The sequence below is a fragment of the Pygocentrus nattereri genome, chromosome 24, assembly GCF_015220715.1.
Source record: "Pygocentrus nattereri isolate fPygNat1 chromosome 24, fPygNat1.pri, whole genome shotgun sequence".
NCBI classification, from domain to species: domain Eukaryota; kingdom Metazoa; phylum Chordata; class Actinopteri; order Characiformes; family Serrasalmidae; genus Pygocentrus; species Pygocentrus nattereri.
Genome location: NC_051234.1, coordinates 22,321,769 through 22,337,299, shown reverse-complemented (window position 1 = coordinate 22,337,299; position 15,531 = coordinate 22,321,769). Strand labels below are relative to the sequence as shown.

Below are 15,531 nucleotides of genomic sequence, written 5' to 3'. Positions count from 1 at the left end.
TGCAATTGGAAAGTCATTACAAATGGAAGCATAAAATATCCTTATTGTGGCTGACCACTTATTTCAGGTGTGTTAAGTATGCAATGTATAGCCTAATTGGCATAAAGAGGCATTACAGCTTAAAACTAGCATTTAATATACTAATTATTAACTCATATCACAATTTTAATTCACAATTTTCATGAAATACATCATCATAATACCACTAGGAATCTCTCTGGCGTCAACCAATCCTGACTGCTAGCCTAGCCACTGAGCTATAGGCTAATAAATGCAACCCAGCATCAGAGGTAAAGCATCAAGCGACCTTGCTAACTTTAGCATTTAGCTTGTTGTCCATATTATATGAGTCATTTCTATTGTTGGAATAATCCATTCACTCCAATGTAGTGCTTTCAAACAGCCAGCCCCCACAAATGCCCCCTAAAGCTGTTGTAGTTTTTCCAAGACGCATCATCAGAAGGGGAGTTTCTTCTTCTTTAACCTGAAAAACTGCACATGGTTCATCTTGGCCGGAGCGTCCCTTTAAGCGCAAGTAACAACTGCTAACAGAGACGAGTACCTTTAACGTTTCTCAACATACTAATAGACAAACATTATAAACACCAATTAGCTGCCTCATATCTGCTAAAACAGACGACACACACTGCTAAAAATGGAGTGTTCATGTCAAGTGGCTCAGTGTATAAATCTCCTTTGACATTTACTGTCTGGTCAGAGGAGAACATGGATGATGCTATGTGTTTGCATGGGTGGGGTGGGGTGGTGGGTAACGCAGCTGCCAGCTCACTGCTTACAGTTGGAGTGGGCAGAGAGAGCCCAACGGTCACTGGCCACTATCCTCGAGTGCTGACTAACGCTTGTTTGTAACTGTAGCCTGTGGCCCACTTCAGTAGTGGGTTATAAAAAGCCAGCAGAAGCCCACAGCGCTGGAATGGAGGCATCGGGGCCTTGCAGGGCACGGCTAAAGAAAAGTACTGCCAGTTCTCAAAATCTTTATATTATACCCCCAACATATTTGAACACAAGGCACTGAACCTACAACACAAACACATACAGGATAGGCAAAATGTTTGCCAAATTTCCATATTATGCAAATTTAATGGACAATAAAGTTTATCTTGTATTATTTTTTTCAAAACAATTGCAGTAAAATTTACAGGACTGTGCCATTTTAAGTGTGTACTCTACAGAAAATGTATTAACTCATTTACCCTCTGACCAGGGATGTTCAAACATTTGCATATGTGTCACGGCAATTTATGTACTGATGATCTTTTCTGAGCACTTCGTGGATATTACTAGTATTTCTACAACACTGACCAACTACATTTTATTAAAAAGAAATTGAGACGGAGCTCCCTCGTTTACAGTTTCACCCTATTGTCAGCAGATCATGGGATCAAATCCCAAAACGCTAACTGTTGTTTAAAAGGATGTTGCGGAGTGCAGCATCTGAAACGATGGATTTTGGGCCACATTGAAAAGAAGACAGCTAGTAAATCGTGTCTTCTGCAACTTGTCAAACTCCAGAAAGATTAAATATTGTGATATAATACAGTGATGTGTATAGGTCAGAGGTCGGCAGCATTCGGCTCTTTTACTGCCCTGTTGTGGCTCCACAGCAGAATTAGATTTTTAGGTCAAAATGAAAGAATCCTCCTTAGCAACAAAATAAAGCTCTGCTGATCATTTTAACATAGTTTAACCAACAAATGGTCTTAAACGCTGCAGTGTATGTAATATAGCCTATAACCGCTCATTCACTGGAGGTTGGGGCATAAACTGCTGGTTACCATAGCAACACAGACATAAATTGCGCCTAGCTAGTGGCTAACAAAAAACTGAAAGAGAGCGATTTAAGATGAACATCAATCATTTGGAGATGAACGGACTTTTTTGCGTTTATAAACACTCCGGCTGGTTTCCTGATCCGTTTAATCCGCAACGAGAAAATGTCAAACGCTAAAAAGTTTCAAAGCTGAAGCTTCTTGTTCCAATTTTCCAGTTCCACCTTGGATGAGTAGTGAATGAGACTTCAGCTCTGCAAAAACAATTGGAACATTGTGAGACATTTTACAAGAAACCCCTGCAGTAATGTATCCTGCCAGAGATGCGAGAAAAGCGGCTATAGCTGAGCTATATTTTAGCTGAAGTTTTGGCCTAGACTAGAACTCAAGCACTGACAGAGACATATTTACCTCAAAGATGGTAAAACGGACATAAAAATTTGTGGCTCCCAAGGTGGTTTAATTTTTATTCAAAGGACAAAATGGCTCTTCTTAACATTTAGGTTGCCGACCCCAGGTCATAATGTTTGGTTCACCGGTATACATGAAATTAGAGATGGAAACCTGCCAACCAGCATTTATGCTACTTGTTTTGCAGGATATGACTTTTTGTAAAACATTTTTATTGCAATCTTTGCAACTATTGGTTAATTGTTACCAGTACCCAAGTTGTGGTCTCACAGTTCTGACAGTGGCACTGATCATGGCTAAAGAAAGGCAAACGTTCTGCCAGTTCTGGGACGTTGATCGAGCACAATGGAAAAACACCACCAGGACTGGACAGATGTGGCTACTTGTGTATATATGCGTCTGCAAAGACGTGGAGAAGAGAGAGAGAGGAAAAAAGGGAGTGAGGCAGGGGCAATCACAGTTGCCATGGCACAGAATGACAGGAGTAGATCGGATCTACCTAGATTCTTCCCACATGCATAGGCACGCGCACACAGGACATACAGCAGCTGTTCTCTTTCTAAATTTAACAAAAGCAAGCAGCGCGCACCCTCAGCACATTGACTCGGAAGCCTGAGAGCACATTACCCTCAAGCAAGAAGCCACAGAGTCCATCCATTCCTCTGCGTTGTCCATTACTCAGCAAATAAACTGCCTGACAGACGCGACAGCACGTCCATTATGATGAACTGGCCACCTTTGCATATATTTCAGCTAGTGGAATCAAAACCATTACAATGCCTCAGCACACTCAGAGGACACAGAGCACTGTAACCTGCCACACGAACACAAGACAGACAACCTGGACCTGCGCAGGGCAGGGGTCTAGGTCAAATTACATGCTTTGTTGATTTTCTAAGTGGAAATATATCAACACACCATCTATAGAGAATTTAAATATGATGCTTTCTGCAGATCTAAGTCCACGATTTCTGTCTATTTCCTACGTTTAACATAGTGAAAAAACCATAGAAGATGACACGCACCATTACTTTCACACAAGCCACATTTTCTGTTTTAGTTTTTTTTCCAGTTTGTTTAAAAATTCACCAAATAAACAGTAAGTGTGCATTAAAATGTGCAAAAGTGTGTTCTCTACAGCAGCGGTCACCAACAGCAGTCCTGGAGAACTACTTTCCTGCAGAGGTGAACACCTTTAGGGTTTACTGCATCTGATCCAGCCAGGAACTTCTGAAGAAGTTAATTAGCTGGAGCAGGTGTTGCAGAGTTGTTGGGTGGAACTAGACTTTGCAGGAAGGTAGATCTCCAGGGGTTGGTGACCACAGCTGTAGAGCATGTTTTAGCTTATCTTTACTTAGAAAATCAATACATGTAATGTCACAGGGACGCCTAAACTTTTGCACACGACTGCACTTTTTGGTCCTTAAATTTGCATGACTTGACTTTTAAAGACCAGCAGACTTTCTCTTGCCAATCAGACAAGTTCCTAGCTGACAAACAAAATCACATCAGTGTAAAATGAAACTGCCCATAGCATTTGTTAAGGACAGTTTAGTTTGAGGACCACACCACATACTACTACATGATGCATTACCAAAAAAGAAAACTTCAGTAGAGATGTCTAAATACCACTTTTGTCTTCTAACAGAGACACTTAAATCTTTCAGCATTGCTAATAGCGTTCCAATATTTTAACATCTTTCTCCACCACTAGACCAACAGAACAGAAGCTGACTTGTTGGATAAACTATTATTCAAATAAAATCGTGGTTGGTTAGTGTAGTGGGTAACACCTCTGCCTTCTACACTGTAGACTGGGGTTCAATCCCCACCTGGGTCAGCACCCTACACTATACCAATAAGAGTCCTTGGGCAAGACTCCTAACACCACCTTCGCCTACCTGTGTAAAATGATCAAACTGTAAGTCGCTCTGGATAAGAGCGTCAGCCAAATGCCGTAAATGTAAAATATCTGAATTCATATTCAAATAGGCCACTTCTCATTTCACAACCTGTACAGACAAAAAGAAAGCACAACTCTAGAAGTCACCCACGAGCAAGTCTTCAATAACTGGGAGTGAATGGAGCCAAATGGCTAAAAACTATTTATGTGAATTTTAAAATCATTTCAGTAAATTGATATATCATTTCTCTGAAGGGAAAAGTTTTGGGCAGTAGGATGCTAGAGATCCTGTTACTGATTGCTCAGCTTATTGGTTGGGTAAAGCGAGTCGCACTAAGTGATACCATTAATGTACATAATAAAAAGCTCCAAAGCATTAAAAAAATATGAAGGCATTTAAATATTTTATGATGTTCCGAGTTGAGACCAACTGCTTACAAACTCATAAATGTAAACAGCAACGGGAATGTGCAGATTAACAGTTTGAAGTCAGCGTTTTCAAAAAAGTGTCTTGTCCCCATTCATACAATAGCGCTTTTCAAAATTCTCCACCATGGAAAGCACTTTTAAAATGTTCAGTTTTTAGGGACCACAAACATAATTTTGAAAAAAATGTCAGGACACATGTAAACGGGCCCTAAATGCTAAATGTACAGACCATTTACTAGCTACCAAGTAATTTACAAACTGTATCAATGGGGAAATAAAGAAGTTCTGTAGAATCGCTACCAGAACCAAAGTCTTGGAACAGGCAAACACAAAGTCTATTGGACTGTACTCCATCCTGTTTATAGCAGTTCAGACACTCCAATTCAATCCAATCAAGACTGCCTAGTTCAGCTGACACTATAACCCCATCACACAGAGAAGCAGTGCTGTGTAAATCAGTCAGTGAAAGCACTGGAGGGAGGGGGCACTTTATTAACGGATTACTGCATACAAGCCAGGTCAGGAAATTGAATGTTGTAGGAAGAGGAGAGCGGCCGTTGCTCAAAAAGAGAGCAGCTTTATTGACAGAGGAGCATGTCAAGCAAATGTCTGTCATTTTATTGGTGGTCATTCCTCATCCGAACGCTGCTGACAGCTGATGACATGCACTGTGTGTGTGCGCACGCAAGTGCATATACTTGGCCTACTGATTTGCTCTGAGAGAGACAGGGGAATAACTCGTTAATACACACATACAGGCTCATATTTATCTCAGAGATTTCAGCTCCTGACAAAAGTAAGCCTGTATTTACAGGGTAAATCTAACGAGGGACGTCTTATTTGGCAAGGAAATTTGAAGAAACATGAAAACAGACTACATGAATCCACTGTATCACCTACTTATTAAAATGGGCTGAATAAAGTTAGAGGAAGTGGGCGAAAGTCAATGCAAAGGTTATAAGAGAGGGAGAGTGCAATTGTGTTTGTGCACAAAATCAGAAGACTGAGGGCTGCACGCCATGTTGCTTGTTAATCATGATCACAATACTTATTTTACTTTGGTCAAAACAGTCCTGTGCCAGTAACGTAATCCTCTTATATGGGTATCCAAATGAAAAATGACCACGGTAAACGGTTAAACCAGCGTGAACCCTAATCTCACACCCCTGTCCTGATTTCAACTCCCAAGGACACTTACATTCACATTTACGGCATTTAGCAGACGCTCTTATCCAGAGTGACTTAAGAGAAGTGCTTTGTCTATCTAGAGAGAGTATCATTGCTAGTTACCAGTAGGTTAGGGAGAAAGACAGTCCTGAGCTCAGATACCGCTAGAAACAAAAAGTCACTGTTGATAACAAGAGTAAAAGAAGAGTTGAACACAGAACAGTGAAATACAATAAAATACATTACATAAGTGCAATACAATACATTACAATCAATACTTAATTCAGTGCTGAATACTTAATTCAGGACCCTTAAAGCAGAGTTTACATCATCATGCAAGCGATTACAGTTAACTGTAAAACTGATTTTATCTCAGTTGTACTAGCCATGTTGTATTTGCACGAATATCTGCACTATGTAAGATTTGGGGATCTGGAGACCTCTCTGGTGGAAATGTGCAAGTGCATGCAATGTTTTTACAACATGGGTTGTGTTTCTGAGGCCTCGAGTGGATGAATCTGATTGTGAGTGCACTAAAAGAGTATACAAAGAGGGCTCAGTCAAAACTTAGTAAAGGACGTGCCTTTTGAAGAGGTAACTCAATTATTTACTGTCATTATGTCATCATCAGTATAAAGTTGATTATGCAATTCAGACATAAATATCAAGCTGGAAAAATTCTGCAGAATCTGCCCTGACACCTCTGACTTTTAAATGATTAATTCACAGTTTATAGGGTGACTTTCAGTAGCGCACACTCTGTATTTTAGCCCGTGGGTTAGCTGCTTTGTCTGAAGTCTGAAACCTGACACTGTTGTGTGAGGACAAAATGTCCTACTGTATCCTACACGTGGCTTTTTGAATAGGCAAGATATCTGACTGCAGCATCAAGTAGGTTCAACCAGCTCAGCTCAACAGCCAACAATCTCATCCATCTTAATAATGTTCAATAACTAATGTGAGGGAATACTAGTGTCTTGTTATGGTTTGAATTAAATAGATCAATAAATGAACAATGATTTTATAACTGATGGTGAATGAGTTTGAAAATCACTGTGGTTGTTACCACGGCAACTCGAAATAATGTGGGTCAATTGTTAAACAATCCACATTATTGATTAAAAAACATGTTAATACACAGCAAAACGGCAATTATAATAGACAGCAATATAATCACAATACTAGCATTCTGTCCATATCGTGCAGCCCCAATAACAACCCAGCAGAGCCACACTGCAAATATCTAGCATAACATTCACAGGGTACAACAGCTGTGAAAAGCACTCATAGGACACGCAAGGGAATTCCGTCTCTCTTTCCCCCCTCAGGTCTCTGACAAATTGAACTGGGGTTTGAATTAATAAGACGTGGGAAACACCTCAGAAAGTGGGACAACTGAGCCCCTTTGTGTCCTGACATGAAGATAAAAAATGAACTAGGAGGCCTTTAAAACGACATCACAAACAAAGCTACAATATGTGGAATATTTTGAATTATGCATTCATTATTTTCACTGAGACGGTATATTTTTTATCCAGTTTAATCAAATAATTGTGTCTGGTACTTTTTCAAGTCCACAGTCTTGCTGTGATTTGATACGTCAGCTGTAGATCACTTTGCAATGGGGGTGGAATGGGGGGGTGGAATGGGGGGGTGGAATGGGGGGGTGGAGGGGTTTGCCTTAGCTACACTCATCACGACTCTCGTTTGAGCAGAGGACACCCAAAAGAGAAAAAAGCAAGACAGATGCTACTTGACATGTAAGCATCTAGCACAGTCAAGCAGCCATAAATACAACATTCCCAAAGCCAAAAATACACTGTTCTGCACAGGGCTGGAGAAGGAAGACGGTCTGAGTTGAGAATGTGTGTGTGAGTATTTTATCTGGATCTTTAATTACATAGCAAGGAAAAAATGGGCATTAGACTGAGACACATAGCTACATTATTTGGGCCCTTCAGCTGTTGGATTTACCAACTGGCCAGACAGCAACGCTGTCCTGTAGTGATTCTTAGATAACCAGAGTTCTCAAGGCCTAATGAGAGCAAGGTTAACTGCTAAGATACAGCACTTCTTGTCTTGTCGTTTAAAACATCATCATCAGAGATCAGTTCGCAAAGCCTGCAGAGTTCATTAAGCAAGCAAAGTAGGAGAGTGTGCCATTGCAAATATGGTTAAAAAAATGTAAATAATTCTGAAGACGACAGAAAGAAAGCGCAACAAATGCTTTTACATCATTTACACCACCCGCTACCATGAACCCTGATTAAAAGGTATACTGCAGCAATATTTGGATAACTTTACACTTGGCACAATACAGTCAGACAAGTACCGTTCTCCTGGCAACCGCCAAACCCAGACTCATCTATCGGATCACAGAGAAGCATGATTCCTAGAGTCTAGTGGCGGCGCTTTACACCACTGCATTTGACGCTTTGCATTGCGCTTCGTGATGTAAGGCTTGGATGCAGCTGCTCGGCCATGGAAACCCATTCCATGAAGCTCTGTATCCACTGTTCTTGAGCTAATCTGAAGGCCACATGAAGTTTGGAGGTCTGTAGCGATTGACTCTGCAGAAAGTTGGCGACCTCTGTGCACTATGCACCTCAGCATCCGCTGACCTCACTCTGTCATTTTACGTGGCCGTCCACCTCGTGACTGAGTTGCTTTTGTTCCTAATTGCTTCCAATTTGTTATAATACCACTGACAGTTGACTGGAATATTTTGTAGTGAGGAAATTTCATGACTGGACTTGTTGCACAGGCGGCATCTTATCACGGTACCATGCTGGAATTCACTGAGCTCCTGAGAGTGACCCATTCTTTCACTAATGTTTGTAGAAGCAGTCTGCAGGCCTAGGCGCTTGGTTTTATACACCTGTGGCAATGGAAGTGACTGGAACACCTGAATTCAATTATTTGGATGGGTGAGTGAATACTTCTGGCAACACAGTGTATGTAAATGCCCTCACTTCTGATTGGCCTCCATTTGTAATTGTGTTGTGCCTAATTCAAAAAGCACTCCAGCACCGAAAGATTCATAATTTTAGCGTGAACAGGTGGGCTAAACTGCTGTAAGCTGAAAAGGCTGATAACTGTAAACGGTTTGATTTTTGAGATGTCATAAAAATTAAACTAAACTGCTTTTGCTGCTTAGTTTCCATATGTGACATGAGTGTAGGGTGAAAATTTAACCCTTTAAAATTTAAAGTTTTTACATACTACATTCAACATTCAAATACATCGTGCATGTACTTAATTAATTACGTCACTAAACTGCCACAGAGATCAGTCAAAATAAAAATACATTGGAAAATTGTGCACCACTACCTGCAGCATTCCCATACAACAGCTCAGCTACAACGAAAGGACATGCACATAAAGCATAAAACCAAAGGGTTATAGAGGTTAAGCTAAATGACACTGGGTTTGGAAGAAGAAGGAGAGTGGATTAGATGTCCATGTGTGTTTCCTTTGTGACCTCTAAATCTGCTGCTACAGACTCATGCTCATACGATATGCATCAGTAATAGCTGCTTATTTGCTTTCCTGCTATTTTGTCAGCTCATGAAATTTGTAACAAATGTCTATCAAGCAGGTAACACAGCACTGCAGCTTTAGGAGGCAAATGCAGTACATGGTTTGGCACTAAAACCCACCCGATCAATTCCAATCAGCTAATAACTACAGGGGTGGGCAATAAAATGTTACAGTGATCATGATAAATTACATCAATGCACTTTTCTGTCCATGAGAGGTATGGTCAATAGTTCTAGGACACAGAACAACTGCATGGATCATAAAAAGAGACAGATTTAGTCCAGTTATGTAAAGCACATAAATAACAACAACATCAACAAGTGTATAACTGTATAACCTGCATAGTAACAAGCAGCTGATTGGATGGCAGTCTATTATGACATCATCTTACTTTATGCATTCATTTTTGCAACTGTCTGATTTTTCATCCTGTTCCTTCTTAAAACTGTATTTTTGCAGGACTTGAACAAAAAAAGTTGACAAATTGTTGTGCTGTGATTTTAAAATTAAATATCGTGATGGGGGCTGCAGAAATGCTGGGCCAATGCTGATGAAAATGTACATATTGAGACGAGGTCTACCCTGGAGTAACATAATATTTGACCCTGTAGGGTTACAAATACAGTAGCATGAATGAAGTATGTATATGTTGGCATAGTAGCCCTGCATCATCTGAACATTCTTCATTCCTCCAGAATACAATACATATAAGAAACATTAGGCCTGTTTTTAGATGGTGTTTTGCGTCCAAAAGTAATTTGTCTTTATGTGCGTCTCTTACAATTTACCTTAAATCTACCAACACAAGATGCTGCTGGAATTTGGTAAATATCACAAGCCGTATTACATCAGTTTTAGCTGTAAGCCGAGATTATAGCATCGCCTGAAGCAGCTTGCTGAGCGATGAGCACCAGAGGTGGTGCACACGAAAAGCTGGCTAGTCTCTATGCTAACCTAACCCCAAGAGATTGGCTTGTCCTTTCACTCTCTTTTACCCCATTTAACTCAACTTAACTTAAAATCTGATGTCTGCTTTTTTGACAATAAACCAGACTTAGGTTGCAACTCACTACACAAGAGGTGAGGGTATCAGCATGCTTTGCACTGTTTGTACATCACATTATCTGCATTTGGTAACTGGTAAAACAGTAATGATCAAACTAATACTTTAAAAAGAATTTCAACTGCTACATTAGATGAACTGGTATATAGCCCACTACTATTTCATAGCTGTTGATACTTGATCCCAATTGACAACAGAAAAAGTTGATTTCAAATATACAAACTTTACTCAAAAGGTTTTACAGCACCAGTCAGAGGTTAGAACTACTATTGTTTTTGCATCCTACTATTCGTATTGTTTATTGCTAACATATTGTGAATGATAAGCAGAAACAACTTAAATAATTAGAATCAGGCAATTATATAATAATTATGATGGACCTTGATTCATTTTTTAAACAATGATCATGAAATATATGTTTTGTGAAAATGTGAAGCATTATGACATTATTTCCCACACTTAATTAATAAGCCCTTCCTGAGCTGAGGGAAAACCCTAAAACTTGCAAAACAGGTGTAGTCCAGACTGAATTGACTATTACAAACCATTTTCATTTGGATGATGGGATCTGGCTTTGTGCTTTTTGACATGACCAACCTCTGATAAAAAAGGTCTTACCTAGGTAAAGTGAGGCATTCTCCTTCTTCACATTGTCATCCAGGTAGGTCGGCCCCAAAGTGTAGATGGGGGTGGAACCCATGCCCACCAGAATCTGGGCACAGATGAAAAGCGCTACATAGATGGAGTGTTCATTGCCCTCCTGGTCTCGTGGGCAGGACGAGACAGCCAGAGCGTCCCGGCCACTGCCATTGCCGGTCAGGCAAAGGCCTTCGTTTCCTGTCGAAGAATTCACCTCCTGGATCTGGTAAGGGGGTGAGATGAAGTGGGGCAGGGAGAACAGAGCAGCTCCCACTGCTATAAAAACCCCACCTACGGCCAACCAACGTGGCCTCTGACCCCTGCCTCCAAAGTAGCTGATGAAAACCACCACCAGAAGACTTCCAATGTCAAAGCAGCTGACCAGCAGTCCAGACTCGGAGCTTCTGAGGCTGTATCTTTTCTCTATGGTGGTGATCACGCTACTGAGGTAACCTGAAACCATCAATGACTGGATGAAAGTCAGGTAGCACATGCAGAAGAGGAAACATCTCGAGTCTGAGAGGATCACCCTGACGTACTTCCTTGCTGGAAAGTCCATAAGCCTTGCTAAGGAGAAGCCTAGCTTTTTGCTGCCGGCCCTGCTTGTCTCAGGCCTCAGGGAACTACTCAGGCCCACCATACTGGACATGGAGGGCGAAAAATCAGTCCGGGTTGGGGAGTCAATCTGGCTGGATTCGCTTTTCTGCTGGAGCCCGCCGAAAACTGACTGCTGGTCGAGGTGTATTGCAGTCTGCGTTGTGCTGACCATCCTTGATTCCAATGGCTCATCACCTGCTGGACATCCACCATTGAGAACAGGCAAACTTTTGGATTTGTAGTAACTTCCCGAGTCACCATATTGGCTTTGGAAGTCGCTGACCTCAAGAGACACCGACACGTCACTTCCAGTCTCATCATTGTCAGATGAAGTCATTTTAACTCAGCTCGTAGACGTGCTTCCACTTCAGAACGTAATGCCACAGGAGAAAGGACAATGAGGCTTGCCGGGCAGCCCAGATAAACGGTTACGGATAACTGAAGCTTCATGTATGATCCCTATGCCTTTCAACCAAACACGCTGATAGTTTTAATTGACTTCCTAACAATAATAATCATTTTTGCAAAGTGGACATAATCAGATCATTTAAAGCACCCCAGCTCATTCATTTCCACAGTATGTAACAAAGCCAGGCTCACATCTTAAAGGCAGTAATCAGGCAGCAAGCAGGAATTGGTTGTGTTCAGTGTATTTCATATTAAACATGGATGAACGAGGCGTCTTAAGTGGAACTTCTTGGCCATCAGGGTTTCTGGTGATGTTTTATTCTAAAGCTCCTTTACTGGTCGCCGTGTGGGGTCGTTCCCCTTGACTTTGTGGAACAGCTGCTCATTATCCTGAATCGAGATGAGGAAAAAGAAAGATCAGAATGACAAAAGAATGATTAATCACAGAGCCATTGATAATTTCAACTGTCCACAAAGCTACAAGTAGTCTGACTATGCGTGTTTCAGTCAGTCCACAGGCAGCCCGCTGACTGAGGAGACAAAGAACAGAACGGACTGACCACCAAAAGCACTGACAAGGAAAAAAAACGAGACGAGAAAAGCAACGCTCCTCATTTTCTGAAGCATCTGCTGGACAAAGACTGACACCACAAACCCCCCGAGCCCACAAGTCACGACTTTACACATTAAAAATGGGAAAAGCTTCAGCTGCTTTGGAAATGACAGCCCAAAGAAAAGAAAGACTGGGGTATCAGCTGACCACCGGCACCCACAACTTAAAGAAAAACCGTTAAGAACACGAAAACGCGAACGAAAGAGATCCGAATAAGGGGACGGTACTTACAGAGGTAAGGGAGGTAGATGTTGTTGTCCCCAGCACGGCCACTCACTGAGTGAATGAGATTGCGGATTTGATGGAGGGGAGGAGAAAAGCAGACTCTCGCACTGACTTCTGGGATTTGCAGTTTTTTTCCCCCTCCAGTCGTCGCTGCTAGCGCTGTTTAGCCGCTGGGGTTGCCTCAACAGTAAGACGTCTTCTTAAACTGTGCTTACTTGAAGCAAGTGAAAGTCTGTATGTTAAAAATCTTAATAAAATCTAAAGTAGGGGTTATAAAGTTAACATTCACTCTAACGTTCGTTACGTCCAAGTACGAAAATGTGCCTGCTAGCCAAACGTCAAGCTAGGCTAACAGATGCTAGGCTTTAAACAGTATACAAAATACAGAGGCAGGCAAAATACAGCACTTCTGACCTTAAGTAAAGGTGAATACTGCTCATAAGCACAAGTACACGTTTGTATTTAAGTTAAAGTACTTGTTTGTGAACGTGCTAAAAGGGGAAATCCACCGTTCTTCAGCATTTCTGTAACTATAATTCAATGTTGTAAACAAAACCCTTCAGAGTGGTTTAACGCTAAGTGGTTTGATATGAAGTAGTTCATTTATAGAGAAACGTACGATTTCAAAATCACAACAGAGCCTACATGTGTCTTCAGAGTTTTTAATGAAATGTTGAGGGTAAAATCTGGAAAAAAACGTTTTCTTTAGGGACTAGTTTGCCTTGGGTTGCCTTGCATGTATCCCGCCACCATGAGTTGATTAAGATAGTGATCAAAATGTGTTTAAGACCGAAACGTTATCACAAAACTAACATGAAACATTGTCTGACATTAGGCAGTGAATTTCACTGAAAACCATCCCATGTAATAACATTCTGTGAGGGAGCTTTCAGAGGCATTCAATTCTTTGGACGTTCGGTTCCCATCACCACCACTGTGAACAGTTCTGACTTGAGCATTTCACATAAAACCACTTTGAATGACTTAGTGTTCATCTTGTGTTCCCCTTTAATAGTTCTGAGGCGTTTATTCGGGTCCTAACAATTAAGATGCTTCTGTACGCCTTATCCTGCTGTTGTCACATAATCAGTAATGATGATTAAGACATTTTCGGCAATGCTGTAAGCCGGTTCTGTTTGAGCTGCTCCTCTTACAATCATTCTGCACTTTGTCACAATCACTGTTTCACTTCACATTCAGCTTGCTGGCTTGCTGAGCCTAAAAAAGAAATACGGAGTCACTGTTAAATAATTTACAGACTGCACTGTGTATTATGAATAGAAGCTAAAGACCACGAACAGCTTTCCCTTACAGTCACAATAAACTGGCGTGAGGCCTAAATAATCTTTGGGAATCTGCTTTCTCCCTTTTCATAGGTTAATCTTTCTATTTCTGTCACTCTCTCCCCAGATAAGGACTGGCCAGTGGGCCGAACAATCACAGCAGAATAATAGAGGTCATTATGCCATCCCCTCCTTCCTAAAAACCCCTCTGATCATCTGCACTGCAACAGATCAATCACCTTTTATATCACTTCAAGCTGAAGGGATCCAAATCAATAACAGGCGCGGAGTGGAAAATAGAAATGTAAGTGATTGTTTGCAGGGCTGTTGCCTCTGAATGGATGTGGGGGAAGTGCATCATTATTTGGAAGAGGTGTCTTTTCTCTGGTGAATGGAGCAAAAAGAAAGTTTTTAACAAGGAGGCCAGTGAAGCAGTGTGAAGGTGAACGCCACCCTGAGCTTCACCATCCGTTTAGACACGCGGTCAGCCTTCATATGAGGCTATACTTGAGTTACAGTCATGTGCAAAAGTTTGAAGACCTGCAGTCAGGTGACGTTTTGTTGATTGAAGTGAAAATAAGTGAACACGTCATCTACAGAGAACACACTCAAAATATGGCATTTTCCTGCAATATTTAGTGCACAATTTGGAAAAATGGAAAACATGTAAAACAAAGCATGAACATAAATGTGCCGTATCTTTTGTACATGACACGTTACGTGTTACGTTACCAATAACCCAATTACATGGGGGCCAATGATATGCAACAAGTGTACTGTAACTACATAGTAACAAGTAGCTGATTGGATGTCAGTCTGTTCAGACATCATCCTGTTCACCTCAATCAATACTTTTATAATTTGTTTGCAACTATTGTATAATAATAATAATAATAAATAGCCTTAGCCTTTTTCAAATGTAGCACTCCTGTTTTGTGGGTGTGTTTTTGTCTGTTCCAAATTGTTTGCAAACAACAACCAACAACAGTTTGCAAAAGTAGTATGGTACATATGTTTTATGAATGTGCATACGAATAATGATATATTTTTGCCACAGCATCTAACCTTAAGTGAAAGCACAGATATTATCCCATTGTGTTTCGGTAACCTCGTCTCCGATGTGTAATTATACATGTATTATATGTGTGTTAGGTTCAGTAAATAAAATTCAGTAAATTGTGCATCAAAATGTGCAGAATTACAGTGCAATAAAAACGCATACAGTACCTTTCAGATGGCAGGACTAATCACATTTTTTACACAATGGCGACACCTCGTGGTATAAAAGTGAAACAATTTAAAAACGGGATGGTATATTCAGAATGCTAAACTCTTCTGACACTTTGAATGAGAACAGAGATTTGCAGTGGGACTGGATTGCAATGAGTCTCTGATAAGGTGGACATCTAACTAAAGGCTTCCAAGGCCTTCCAGACATGAGAAATGGTGAGGGACAATATAAC

At 40.9% G+C, this 15,531-nt stretch overlaps 1 protein-coding gene across 1 annotated transcript in view; it reads right to left on the bottom strand.

Annotated features, from left to right (window-relative positions):
• Window positions 1–12,873, bottom strand: part of LOC108438397 (solute carrier organic anion transporter family member 5A1) — a 75,196-nt gene extending 62,323 nt beyond the window's left edge. Inside the window, exons 1-2 of the mRNA XM_017716191.2 lie at window positions 12,792–12,873; window positions 10,922–12,337 (exon numbers count right to left, since the gene is read on the bottom strand). Of these exons, the coding sequence (XP_017571680.1) occupies window positions 10,922–11,876 (955 nt within the window). The 5' untranslated portion in view covers window positions 11,877–12,337; window positions 12,792–12,873. The remainder of the gene's footprint in view (window positions 1–10,921; window positions 12,338–12,791) is intronic.
• Between the last annotated feature and the right edge of the window lie 2,658 nt (window positions 12,874–15,531).